The sequence below is a fragment of the Triplophysa dalaica genome, chromosome 17, assembly GCF_015846415.1.
Source record: "Triplophysa dalaica isolate WHDGS20190420 chromosome 17, ASM1584641v1, whole genome shotgun sequence".
NCBI classification, from domain to species: Eukaryota; Metazoa; Chordata; class Actinopteri; order Cypriniformes; family Nemacheilidae; genus Triplophysa; species Triplophysa dalaica.
The window spans coordinates 20,644,857-20,658,808 of NC_079558.1; the positions used below are offsets into that span (position 1 = coordinate 20,644,857).

The 13,952-nt window shown below is 40.1% G+C and overlaps 2 protein-coding genes across 3 annotated transcripts in view; one reads left to right on the top strand and one right to left on the bottom strand.

Moving 5' to 3' along the window:
- dock1 (dedicator of cytokinesis 1) overlaps positions 1 to 13,952 on the bottom strand; it is a 159,081-nt gene that overhangs the window by 65,614 nt on the left and 79,515 nt on the right. The window lies entirely within an intron of this gene.
- Positions 1 to 13,952, top strand: part of LOC130438798 (inhibitory synaptic factor 2A) — a 28,043-nt gene that overhangs the window by 3,025 nt on the left and 11,066 nt on the right. The window contains exons 2-3 of the mRNA XM_056770981.1: positions 5,541 to 6,720; positions 12,327 to 12,398. Of these exons, the coding sequence (XP_056626959.1) occupies positions 5,546 to 6,720; positions 12,327 to 12,398 (1,247 nt within the window). The 5' untranslated portion in view covers positions 5,541 to 5,545. The remainder of the gene's footprint in view (positions 1 to 5,540; positions 6,721 to 12,326; positions 12,399 to 13,952) is intronic.

Genomic DNA, 13,952 nt, shown 5'->3' on the forward strand with positions numbered 1-13,952 from the left:
CGATCGGTCATTTACAAGGTGAATGAAGCCACATGCACGTCTGTTTCTGTTTCAATGTGAAGATCTTTCCTTGAACACGCATCTCGTCTCATCTCAACTGAAACATGATTCCTGCCTTGTTTCTGGGAAATATAAGCTGTATGCTGATGTCAGATGCTCCATAGAGAACCACTCAAAGACATTAGGAGAGAGAGAGAGAGAGAGAGAGACAGAGAGATGATTACGCAGTTAAATAGGGTCAGAGCATCAGAGTCTTGTTTACATTGATATTCAGCCGAAGCTTTTATCCAAAGTGAAGTAGTCAATAGTAAAGTAAAGTCATTTGTGTGTCACCAGCATCACCAAAAAAGAAACGCTCTTCTGAACACACCAGAAAACATCCTCAAGTATTTTAAAAACAAAAAAAATTCACACTCCAGTGTTAAGTCATCATAAGCCATCAAGACACTTTACATTTCTCTAACGTGTGTTTGAGAAAATGTGTTTATGAAAAATAGTGCGTGCCCGTGCGTGCGCATGCGTGCTCATGTGTGAGTAGTGAGATAGTGTGTGTGTTTTGTGAGAGTGTGTGTGTTTGCTGAGTGTGTGTGTTTCAAAATGTGTGTGATTATAAGAATGTGTGTGTTGTAAGAGTGTGTGTGTTTGTGACCGCGTGTGCAAGAGAACATGTGTGTTTGAGATATTGGCGAAAGGAATGCATGTGTGTGAGAGCTTGTGTGTGTGTTAATATAAGCATGTGTATGTTTGTGAGAGTGTGTGCAAGACCACGTGTGTGTTTGAGATATTTGTGAAAGTGTGACATTGTCATTGGTTGTGAAAGCGTGTGTGTGTATTAAAGATACTGTGTGCTTGTAGGAATATTTGTTTGTGTTTCTTAGAGCAAGTGTATTTGTAAAAGCGCGTGTCAGTGCGATGTGTGATGTGTGTGTGTGTGTGTGTGTGTGTGTGTGTGATGTGTGTGTGTGAGAGTGTGTGTCTCAGGTGAGATCATTTAGCAGTCAGCTTTGATTCACACACACATCCCTGCACACCAGCAGCTTCCCCAAAATACTGCAGGTGGAACACAGCTGAATACTAAAAGTACAAAACAAGAGAGCAAGATTTTAGGGTGAAGGGTGCATCTCCCCACATCTGTCTGTCTCAACACTTAACAATAATTTCAGCATTAACATACATAAACATCGCTATTCTAAACAAAAACAATCGAACGCTGAGTCACAGATTTTCGTAGCCTGCCTTTAAAGACATATGCTGTAAATATAATCTGAAAATCCAGAAAAATACCCTGCAATGCAAAACATCTCATTCGTCCCATTTCGTCATTTTGATTTAGGAATTCAAAATAAGCAGAATATTTTCAAGACAAGTCATTAACACCTTCTGAAAGTCATTGTAAAGTGTTGCTAAAGCGTGCGTTACGTCCTCAGATGTCCAGTGAAGCGTTTTAACAGGCTGATGGATGTAAAGCACACTAGAAAGCCAGATTCAATCTCACACTGTTCAGTGTTTAAAGAGTCCTCTCTCTCCACCTGATTCAAACCTTTAACACACAGACTAAAGAGACGCTTTTAACTGGAGATAAAACCACAGCAGCGAGTCATTAAAATTCCCCTGCATCAGAGAACTGCAATAATGAGAAGCACAATCCTCTATTAGCATCCGTTCAGATGGGTCGGGATTATACACACACAGACCGGACAACTATATACTGCCTATAATACAGACAGAGAGGATCATATACAGAGAAAGTCGGGACCGTGCACTATACACTATATCACAAATATCGATTAGAGTAAGACTAGAGCAAACTATTGTAGAATGAGGATGAAAACATCCTGAATATTCAATTATAACTCTAAATTACTAATACTAATAAGTTCTCACAAAGTTATGAAAAAACGTCCTTGCGGTAACATTAAGAGCTTTCTTTCAACATACATTTTATTAAAACTGCAGTTATTGTTGCATTGTGAGTGGAATGTTTAAAACCTTCTGAAATAACTTTTCCATAATTTAACAGGAACGTTAGCAAAACGTCTTAAGAACATATTTTTGTTTGCGGTGAAAACATCTTGATATTCATGACGTTTCTTTATTTTGAAGTATTCTGTGACTATTTGATTTATCATTATTTAATATTACCATGGAGGTTTAATGTTGAAAACAATTCACCATTAAAACTCATCTCGGGTTGATTTAAAACCAAAGCATTAAGAAGGTCTGTCTTTATTATTTACCGTCTAGTTATGATCCTCAAACCAGTAGTAAACATTTCTGCTCATTTTTTTTAACTCTCACCTCCAACTCCCCTTAAAAAACAGATCAGAACATCCCATGCGGCATCTCAACAGCTTCCGTGATCTCTTCTCAAATCACGTGACGGGTCTCTAAAACAGACCTCGCTCTGAAGAAACACACCAAAATCCCGCAGACAAACAAAAGAAATATTTCAAAGAAATGCTAAATTTACAGCCGGATTAGAAAGAGCTTTAAACCACCACATGTGCATCTGTTCTTGTTTTGTTATAGAGCACGCCGTTCTCCTTTCAGCAAATAAACACACATTTCCTCCTTTATTAAAACATTGCAGGAGTATAAATGTGAAACGTGACCTGACCCTTCTGTACAATCTATTAGTCGTTCATCATTGAGAAGTTTGATCTTAACTTTTGATTTAAAACCAAGACGAAATTTCAAAGCATATTCTTTATATGCATATTTATGGCTGACTAGATTAAATCTACATTACGACTGCAATTGTGGTAAAGTCTTGCTATGCAGAACACATTTAAAGTCTTGATAATTAGATGTGAACCATTTAGGAACTACAGAAGAAGTTCTTAAATTAAAATGAACTATAAAATAATCTAAAATACTGTTGTAAGGTGTTTGCTATAAAAACCAGCAGTAAAATGCATTCGATCTTGTCACACCCAGTAAATAAAGACCACTCTGTAACGGCAAAATGGGCATGCACATCCACAACCAAAGCCTGCTGACAAATGACTGAACAAATGTTCGTCTTCAATCGACGTGTTATCCAGAGAAAACATCAGCCATCGCTTAGATTCAACTCTGTGAGTCTGCAGACTTCCATGACCCACCGCCATCCATTCTTCATCCCACAGCAACTTTCTAATTAATGTGGCTGTGTGAAGGTTAAACTGATCCAGCTGATACACACCCGAGTGTGGCTGTTCAAACCAAATATCACTTCCTAAAGAAAGTACTGTGCACATCCTACAGAGCCGTCTCAAGTCCTTATCCCTAAATCAGAGTTTCTATTTCTATAAGCACACAAAGTACAATAACAATCCGTACAGAAGCCGCACATTTTCTCAGAATCGAATAATATCTAATTGAATATAGTCCGGAATATCTCTTAAGGTTCAGATGCACTTCCATCACAGAGAGTTACTTAGCTGCACTTCTGTGGCAGCGTCATGTTGAATGCCACTAATGCTGTGTGCACAATTGCATTACGTCTATAATTCCATCATTTGATAAGGACCTTGAAAAAAGAAGAGATCGACCAGTGACCGACCCTCAGCTACCGCTGGTCTTCAAGACCCATTCAGCATCGGTGAACTGCAGACATTACAAACCCACAATTCATCACGTACTGTACGTACACACAAAGAAACACACACACACAGATCAATGCAGAGCTGAAAATGTTTGGGATTAATGGTTTGTGCAGGATGTGAAATGCATAAAGTGCATTAAATCGTAAGGTTACACTTTAAAAGCATCAGTGCTCTTCTCCTGCATGGATTTAGAAAGCAAACCCGCTTCTCTCCCTGCGTGATGTGATGAGCGTAACCCGGTTAAGAGGGAAAGCCCGTTCCAAATGTACCTCCAGCTCCTCCCCAAATAATCGCCAGCACCTCCCCAAATAATCATGAAAAGGCTGTGGATTATGTGAACAACAAACCGGGGATTTACTTACATAACACTCTAAAGAATTAATTCATTAAGTGATATTCTCACTGTTACCGTGTTTTTGATATTGTGGTATCATAGCAACAGACGAGCAGGATTCTTTTTTCCTATCGAGGGACTTTATGTCATCAATTGCACTCTTGAAAATCATTATTGCATTTAATCGTTACAGTATATCTTTGAAGAGCCTGAAATGATGCAACACAGCTCTAAATAAACATTGAAGAAACATTGATATAACGTTGGCAGAAGATTGATATTGCTCATACGTTGGTTTAGGGATCTGAACACACCCCGGAGCCTTCATGTTAAACTTGTTTGTGTATTAGTTGATACGCAAATCATGCTGCTTGTTAAGACGACGTGTGCTTTTCCAGATTCACCTGCTGGATTAATGAAATGAATCAAATGAAACAAATACTGAAGCATCTACATAACACCAGTGATGTTAAAGAATACATGAAGAGTTTGGTTAAGATCACTCCGTTTCTAAAAATCTTTTTTAATTTTGCATTCCAATTAATATCAATCAAACTCCATTTGGTTTGTTTTGATTTAATCCATAACAACTAAAAAGATACAGCTAACTAACACTATAAAACACGATAAAAACGATCAATCTCAATCTTACCTGTGTGAAGGAAACGCAACTATCGTCTTTACAAAATGGGTTAGGATATTTTAATCATGTGCATTTGTGTTAAGGTGGAAATTGGGACACAAGAATAAAAAGTTAAAAAACGATGGTATGCAACATAAGATACCACAGACAATGCTAAAGGTTTAAACCTTCTATTCCAGACAGCGTGCATTTGTTGCTGTTCGCATTCTATATAGTGTCAAAGTCTGCTTAAAGTAGCACTGAAGTGATCATTTCAGTAAAAAATTTATAGCAAATAAAATGTCAAATATTTTTTGAAATACAACGACAACAATAACAATTAATAATAATATATACAACATAATAATTAAATAATAACAATAATTATTATTATTAATTGTTAGATTTTAACCATCATTTTTTGAAATATTCATATTCTGCTTCACTTGACAACAAAGTGAACGCCTCAAAAATCTTAGTTTCATCCCACTTTCTCAAGACAGATCCTCTCCAAAGAGCAGATCGTCAACACAATGTGTCTTCCAGAAGACAATGTGAATTTCACACCGCTAAAAAAGCCTGTTTGACTCACAGGCCTTGGAGGGAAGCTGAAAGTGTTTGTCATGGCGATGATGCTAAATCACAGGGCCACAAGCGTCTCTCTCTCTTTCTCTCTTTCTTTCGCTCTCTCTCTATTAGTCAGCTGAGGGCTGGTGAAATCTGTCTGATGCACTTTCACATGGATCGTTCTGTCCATGTGCGGCCGCTAGAGAAACCCACGAGATTAAGTGATGCAATTAACTGTCAAGACAACGTTTGTGAGATTGCCTTCATAAATTTCACCTCAAACAAGCCTGGCTGGTTAACGGAGAGATATTGCAGCTGCGCCCTTTTCCGGCTGCATGATTGATTATTTTCACATTTGTGTCAGATCACTTTGGTGCAAAACAACACGCAAATGTGTTTGCATTTTACTAATCTCTCAACTGTGTTGCAGGAACGATGGTGAGCAAGGAAGCTGGTAAATGCATGCTCACCAACTCTGAGTCCGACTCGGAGGCGGTGGCTTCTATGGCCCGGGACGTCAAAGGGTCGTCGGATGAAAGACGGCAGGTACGCAAGCGCAACAAAGCCCTTCAGGTCCGCTTCAAGGACATCTGTGATGCGCAGAACGAACAGGCCGCTGCGGCTCGCGGAGGGAAGCCTGTTTCTTATAAAGTGGCGTATCGGAAGTATATGACCGTCCCGGCTCGGCGGTCAATTCCCAACGTTACCAGAAGTACCGGAGTGCAAACGTCTCCGGATCTGAAGAAGCGCTACCAGACGTTTCCTTTCGAGAGAAAGAAAGGCCACTCGGTCAAGCACGCGGCTGCAGCGGAGAGCTGTAAAGACCAGGACGATGGGTTTGTTATTGATGTAAAACGTGCAAAAGCAACAGTTGCGGGGAGAGACGGTGCACCCACACATAATGTGACAAAAACCAGAGCCCTGATGCATACCAGCAAGTGCATTGCAACCATCGAACAACATCCACAAACCAGGGACTGTACGGATGTCCCGTGTTTGGACGCTTTGGTTCCGTCAGCAGGAGCGGACAACTCGGATTATCAGATCTGTAGCGTGCGAAGTAAACACAGCAAGGTCTTCCAGGGAAACTCGGAAACGGATCGCTCGGGCAAGCTGCAGTTGTTAAACTCTGGGGACGGCGGTGGGAATATCATCCAGGATTCGTCCTCTAAAGTGACGGGACCCATCGCGTGGAACTCCCTCACGGAGGTGGAATGCTTAGAGAGTCCGTCTGAGCGCAACAAACGCAAAAAGACACTGCAGCTGAACGGCCTGCAGTCGCAGACGTTGCCACGGGCCAGCTGCACCACGCAGGTTCAGTGCCACCTGGGCACGCTGTCCGCTCGCCCTCTGCGTGTCATGGAGGAAGCGCCGGTGACCTCGGCTTCCGCGGCACCCGTTCCCATGCCGCCGCCTCCTGCCAGGGGCGGCGCAGGAACTCTGCAAACAGATAATGAGACGTGCAAGCAGATTGTACCCGTCCATCAGGAAGGGGATGTTAAAGCACAGCTTCAGGCCATGGAGAACATGATCAGCTCCAGTCAAGAAACCATTAAAGTGCTGCTGGGTGTCATTCAGGAGCTGGAGAAGGGAGAAGCTCACAGAGAGGGGTGAGATGATCAGATTTTTATTACCCAGCATGCATTAGGGCGGCTTTGTGCAATGCTGACGGAATGATGGCAAGGTGAAAATGTAACCTTGATTAAATCAAACAGGTTTCCCTTAATGTTTCCCAAACTGAGAGGGTGCCTTAAAAATGACACCGGTTGACCCAAAAATGAATTCTTTCATCATTTATTGATGCTCATGTCATGTCAAACCTGTATGACTTGCATTCTGCTGCAGAACACAAAAAATATATATTTTGAAGAATGTTGGTAACCAAACAACAATGAACCCCATTGACTTCCAATGTATGAGCACAAAACCACTGAGACATTTCTCAAAATATCTTCTTTTGTGTTCCATTTAAGAAAGAGTCAGAAGTTTTAAATGAAATGCGGATCAATAAATGACAGAATGGTGGGTGAACGATCTCTTTAAGTACCATGAATTGCAGTTCTCAATGTCTGCTGTAGTCAATTAAGTACATCCACGGTACCTCGTGACAACACCGATATTGACATAACCTTGACCAGACTCAGTTAATCTGCTGGAAGATCTCCAATTCCCATTTAACGGCGCCAAAAGCTTTCCATTTTCATGAGCACCTATTCAATCTACCAGCTGAATCTTCTCCATATTTCAGCAGAGAAGACCAAGACACTAAAATGTTGAAGTGCTCTCCCAAAGGATGAGATTGGGAGGAAATTTAACAACATTCGGTGTAAAAAGGTCAAATAAAAGAAAGTGCTTTTTGTTTGATCAGCGTTTAATGTCGTCCATTCAAAGAGAGCGAATGGAGAGCAAAGACAAAATTAAAGTGTTGACTCCAATACATGAGCGGTTTGAAAACTAAACTAAACACATTCGAGCAAATTAAACTTAAATACACACTTAGTAAAGCATTGAATTAGTGATGCAAACGTCACGTGTTCAATCACATAAACACACGTCTGCGTCTGCCAAATGCATAAATGTAAATCTGCCGCCCGGGTAGTCATTGTCATTTCATCTGGGTTAGAAAAAAGCAAGCATGATTATATACATGTATAATCGTTGAATATTTATAGTCAGAGCCAGCCGAGGATAAAATAACAAGTCTCACAGCACGACATCATGCAAATCAGCCTAAACGCAGCCTATAAAACATTCCCACGCGCATACGCAACGAGGCATGACGTACCCGTTTCTGCACAAAACTGAACAACATTAAATGACTCTTTTATGAGATTCGTTTGCATGCAATTTAGGCCATGCCTGTAATATAACGCAATATTTCGCTTCCACATGCACGGTGGTGCTGTACAGATGAGTGGAGGCCTGCCGGGATAATGATTAAAAAGTGCATTCATTACCTGCAGGACGACATGTCGACTTTATCTACCTGAAGCACAATTAATATCAAAGCGAGAGTTTCATGAACAGATCATCCAGAGAATGATCAGGAGACCTGACATCATCATCATCATCATCATCATGATCATCATCATCATCATGTGCATTATAATAGAGAATCAACCATCCTCTCTCTTAAAACTGTTGTTTAGCATTCATAAATTACTTAAAGGATTTGGTTTTTTAAAGACAAGCCGTGACGTAAAATAAATAAAGCTCACGGCTTGCTGTCGCACACCTCAGCAGTTCCTCACAGTTAATGCTTTCCCGGGCGTTGCACTTTAGATTTTAACATCAGCATGCTGACTTTTCAATTCCATACCTGAGAACTGATGTTTCCCTAAAACAAACGCAGGAACAGTTAACGATCGTGTGGATCTGAAACATTAGAAAGAAAAATCTCCTTCGCTCGAGCAGCTGGAGGATGTATTATAGGTGAAATGTGTTTTTGACAAACATCTGGCCGTATTGGAGGACCGTCATGTTCGGGACGTCACGTTTCCTCAAATGCATGTTACATGATCAAATGATTGATTTCGGTTAACTGCATGCACATCAAACATATGATACAAAGAAAAAACTAAAAACCATATATATTCTTATAAAAACCTTATTGTAAGTCCTCGCAAAATAGCCAAATTCATCACTAGAAGCCTTAAAAAAAATTCCTCAACCCAATAATGGAGGGGTTTTGTGTGAAACTTCCCTCCCGAATCGTTCTCGTACACAACATAATCCACTCGCTATGTACATTACTCACACATTACCTCCCGCGCTGAGCCGGCTGCTCCGCAGGGCACGCTTTGCCTCCGAGAACAGCACACATCTATTGGCAGCAAACATTATTCCAGCCTTCCCGCCACCCTCCTGTCCTAACCCGGGGCTCCGAGCACCGGCCCTATACATCACTGTCCCCATTAGCCACGGAAACTCTCCTCGTATAAACCCTGCGCATCAGCAAACAACACTTCACATGTGCTCATTAGGGACAAAATGGCCGTCAGTGTGGGGCTCTCAGTCTCGATGAGCCCAGAAGTTTCAACTTTTAAGGAGGCAGGTGCAGAGCTCAGGGTCGCGACGATGCGCTGAGACACACAGACATGGGCATTAATGGGCGATCGGTGAGAGGGCCTAAAATAAAGTCCAGACTGCCGTCACTGAGCTAAAGTGAGTCAGATGGATACAGAGAGAGGATAAGGCCTGTTTAAACCACGACTTTAGGTGTGAACGAGGGTTCATTAGAGATGTGACGTCTGATTTGTTTGGATGTAGTGAAGTTTGCAGGTGACGTAATGGCAAACTAATCGATTCATTTGCAAGAAATAACCAATAAAGAATTCTTATCTGCTCTCGCGATGCATCCGCAGCACACACAAGTCTGAAGCAAGCAAAGGACTGTGGCACATAATATTAAACTAATATCATTTACATTTATGCACTTTTCAGAAGCTTTATCCAAAGCAACTTACAATAGTGAGAATACAATAAAGGGAGGCAATAAAATGAGAAGCGCTACACAAAGTTTCAACAGCTTTTAGAAAATTGGTCTCCCAGGAATAATCACTACAAAATACAAAAATGCTGGGTTGTTTCTAACAGATTCTTTTTGTGCCAATAATAAAAATAAAATATATTTGGAAGAATGTTAGCAAGTGACCTTTCTGGGACATCATTGACTATCATAGCAGGCGAAATTAAGTAGTCAAAGGTGCCCCAGAAGCGTTTGCTTTCCTTCATGCTTCAAAATATCTCAGTTTGTGTTCGGCAGAACTAAGAATTTATTTCTACTATGGTAGAATGACAGCATTTCATTTTTGAGTGGAGTATCCATTTAAGAAAGGGACAAAAAAATACAACGACAAAGAAAAACACACTTTAAATAAACTGCATCATTTTCTCAAGAGGAATAGTTTACCCAAAAATGGTCCCCATTGACTTGACCGCAGTCATTTTTATTGCTACTATGGAAAGACAATGGGGACAATTTTCTGTTCCTTTAAGAGTGTTCCAGTTTTTCAAACCATGGTTTATGAATTTGCCGCTGGAGTTCTCATTTGCAGTTTACATTGTGTACATTGGCCTTTCTGGCAGAGACCTCACATGTGGGTGGGACTTAGGGGCACTTTACTGTCATTGGCTAGTGAGATTTGGATAGACATCTCTGTTAAGTGTTTTTCTTACTACCCCGTCATATATTTTTGATTCATTAATTTTTACTAGAATCTCATATCTTTCAAACATGGACATTTTCAAGGTTGTACACTTAATAGATGATTTCTAACCATGTGGTTGACCTTGTCCACATTTTAACCAAACACGGGTTCAAACAGCCTTCGAGTGCAATGAAAATTACTACAGTAAATATTTTGAACCCATAGTTCAGTTTCTAAAAGCCAACAAAACACTAAAATTATGCTGACAATGATGCGCTTAGAAAGACTAAGAGCAGTTGATATGGCTGTACATTAAACATCTACTAACAAATTAGACTTCACTCAAACTCACATATCTGCCAATTTTACAAACTGAGGTTAAATGTGTTCATGATAATCAATAATCTACCAAACATAACTGACCAAATAGTATATGTAGTATTAAGTAAATTAGTCATTTAATGAGAGAAAGACATCTGAAACAGATCATCAGATGGGGGAGACAGATGACATCATACCCCAGAGGTATCCATCACTGTCAGGACACACCTGAAGGGTCAATGGGTCACCTCCGGTCCGTTGTTATGGTGACACACAGTAAAATACATATGGCAGTCAATCTCCTGTCCACAAGTCCTCACTCATACCACAAATACCAAAATGGACAAAACCAGTATTAACATGGTAAACTGTAAATGACAAAAGGGAAGAGATTCACCATTTGTTTTAGCATCTATTATATTCAGCTGAATGATTTTAGCACCGTCTCACCTGAGGGGGTGAACAGGGCACAACACAAAACAAACACAAAACAGAGGAACTCTCATGAACTGAAGTAAACACTGAGACACAGCTCCAGACATTACACACATCTCACATCAAACCTGCTTTAATGCTGAAGACTCAAGTCAATAAACATCTAAAAAAAAGATCTGATGTGAACGGCTCTAGTTTAGTTTGGCTAATGATCTTCTCTGTTTCCCCTTGAGCTCGCGCTATTTCTGGTGAAGATTATTGCATATTTTCAGCAGACGTGATATCCCCCCGCCGGTACACAAAACAGGAAATCCAGCATTCAAACCCCTGTATGCTGCCTACCTAGGAAGCCTCAGAAGGCATCACGGGTGCGTTTACGACACAAAGAGTGGAAGACAGACCCACATCATTTCACATCACTTTCTGAACCCCAGCGATGATCGTGTGTGCAAATGGGAAGAAATCCACACATCCGTCTTCCAAAACTCCACTTCACTCCCGAAGTACAACTACACAACGCATAAACAATCTTAAAAACATTATTAATAACGTCTCTGAAAGGGATAGTTCACTCGAAAAGGAATATTCTGTCATCATTTACTAACCCTCAGGTTGTTTCAAACCTATATAAATGTCTTTGTTCTGTTAAACAGAAAGAAAGATTTTTGTAAGAATGTTAGACATGTTCAGTTGTGTGACATCATCCACTAGCATAGTAGGAAAAAAAATATTGTATATTTTGGTCTTCTGTTGAACACAAAGGTAGATATTTTGAAGAATTAAGCAACACAAACAGTCCTGGGGCACCTTTACTTTTTTCCTACTATGGCAGTCATTGATGTCACAGAATAAAAAATTGCTAACATTCTTCCAAATATCTTTCTTTGTGTTCATAAGAACAAAGACATTTCTACAGGTATGTTATGGCATTTGTGTGAACAATTTTCATTTTTGGGTGAACTATCACTTTAAATAAATAGCAAAGTTTTGGCAACTACACATGCACCATCAAATAAAGAGTCAAATCACGGACAATCCCATCATTTTGTCTCCTGCCAATTCTGTACACACACACATACACGGGACTGTTATTGTCGCCCCATTCCAGATTACTCTCACAAACGCAGTCAGTGTCCTCTACAGGACAGAGGGTCTACAGAATGCTAACACGTCCCTCCCGCCGTGAGCATTGACCGCCAGCCGATAATGAGAAACAACACTGCGAATGAGACAGGCGGTGAGCGGGAAGGCGGAGCAGGCGCTTGGCTCGTCTAATGACTCCCTCTCTCTCTCTCTTTATCTCCACGCAGACTCTCCTATCGGACCGGACAGGACACGGCCAACTGCGACACGTGTCGGAACAGCGCATGCATTATTTACAGGTTGGTTGCTGTACTTTGTTCTGTTAACTACAGAGGTGTGCTGCGATGAGAAATGTTGTCTAGTTGAGACCTGCCGCCGCAAAGATTCTGGTTGTAAGGTCCAGTTTACCCCCATTTTATTTTTTACTCTATATAGTGATTATGACTGTCAAGCCGAAAAGAAAACACATTTTACAGAATGGTTCACCTGAAAAGAAAAATGCTTTGGATTTACACAACCTCATGCCATACTAGATTTGTATGTCGATTTTTCTTCAGTCATTTTTTTTATTGAATTATCATTCATATACTTTTTTTCAAAAATATCTGTCACTTCATATGCATTAATAGATCAAAACTTGCTGAAGCTCCCAAAAGTATAAAAAAGTACAGTTTTTCAAAATGACAAAAAAATGTCTTCTGAAGCGAAATGATATATATGTGACAATTTTTTGTATCAATTTCTAACTTAAGCAAAACAGAAATGAAAACAAGCACATCCAAACACTACACATCGATAGCTCCAAATCTCATTGGTTTTTACGGGTCTTGTGATCTAATGTGGTCCAATGACAACTAGTCATGAGACATGCAAGAAACTGTAAGATTTTAAAACGTTTAATATGTCGATCATATTTACATTTGGCACTCGTATGGTTTTTAAATTCTCTAAATAAGATCAAAATATTGTTTAATTTTGCTTCAGAAGACATTTCTCAACCCAATGAATTGATTTAGATTAGATTTTCAAGTTGGTACCTACAGTCCTACAGGTTACGTGACAAATATTTCATCAAATAATCTAAAATTGTGTTTAGCTCAAAGAAGTTAAGGACGGTTCATGAGGGTTCAAGAGGATTTAGATTTTCAGGTTAACTATTCCTTTTATAAAACGGTATTTCAAAGGCAGTCAATAAAACTCCCTATTCCACTCTGTGAATGTTCCATTTTTAATTGACAATAGCCTGTAGTTGTGTCATTTCAAAGCGACTGAGAGTGTTTAGATGAAAGCAGTACAGCGAGTGAAGGTCACATTGTGAAACAGAAAGTGTGTTTCTGCCTCTAGTGAGCAGTAGAACATTGCACACTCGGCACATACTGTATACGTGTGGGATTCTGGGTAATTGACAGGTAGTAATATCCACCGACGTGAGACTGGATAGCTCAGGGATTTCATTGAATAACATGTTGGATACTCAAACAAATCTATTATAAGAGCAGCTTAGAATCTTGGTTACTCTGAAAAAGAAAAAACAACAAGTTGAAAACGACATGAGAGCAGAATCTTGAGTGTTCAAACCCACACTAAAAAAAGCCTGTATTGTGAACCTGAGCAGTTTGGGGAGCGTCTCATAGGAGGACTAAACAGCGCCGTATATAGAAAGTGTTAAAGTGACATGAGCACCCCGGTGAAAAGACGAGAGTCCCTGAAGAAGACAAGCAACACGCATCAAATCAAATTTAGCAGCTCTCTTTGAAGCACAGGAGAGGATTAAAGCAATCTAATTACACACAACACGCTGAAAACACTTCACATGAGGGAACTGAAATCTCTGTAGTGGACCAATCCGGATA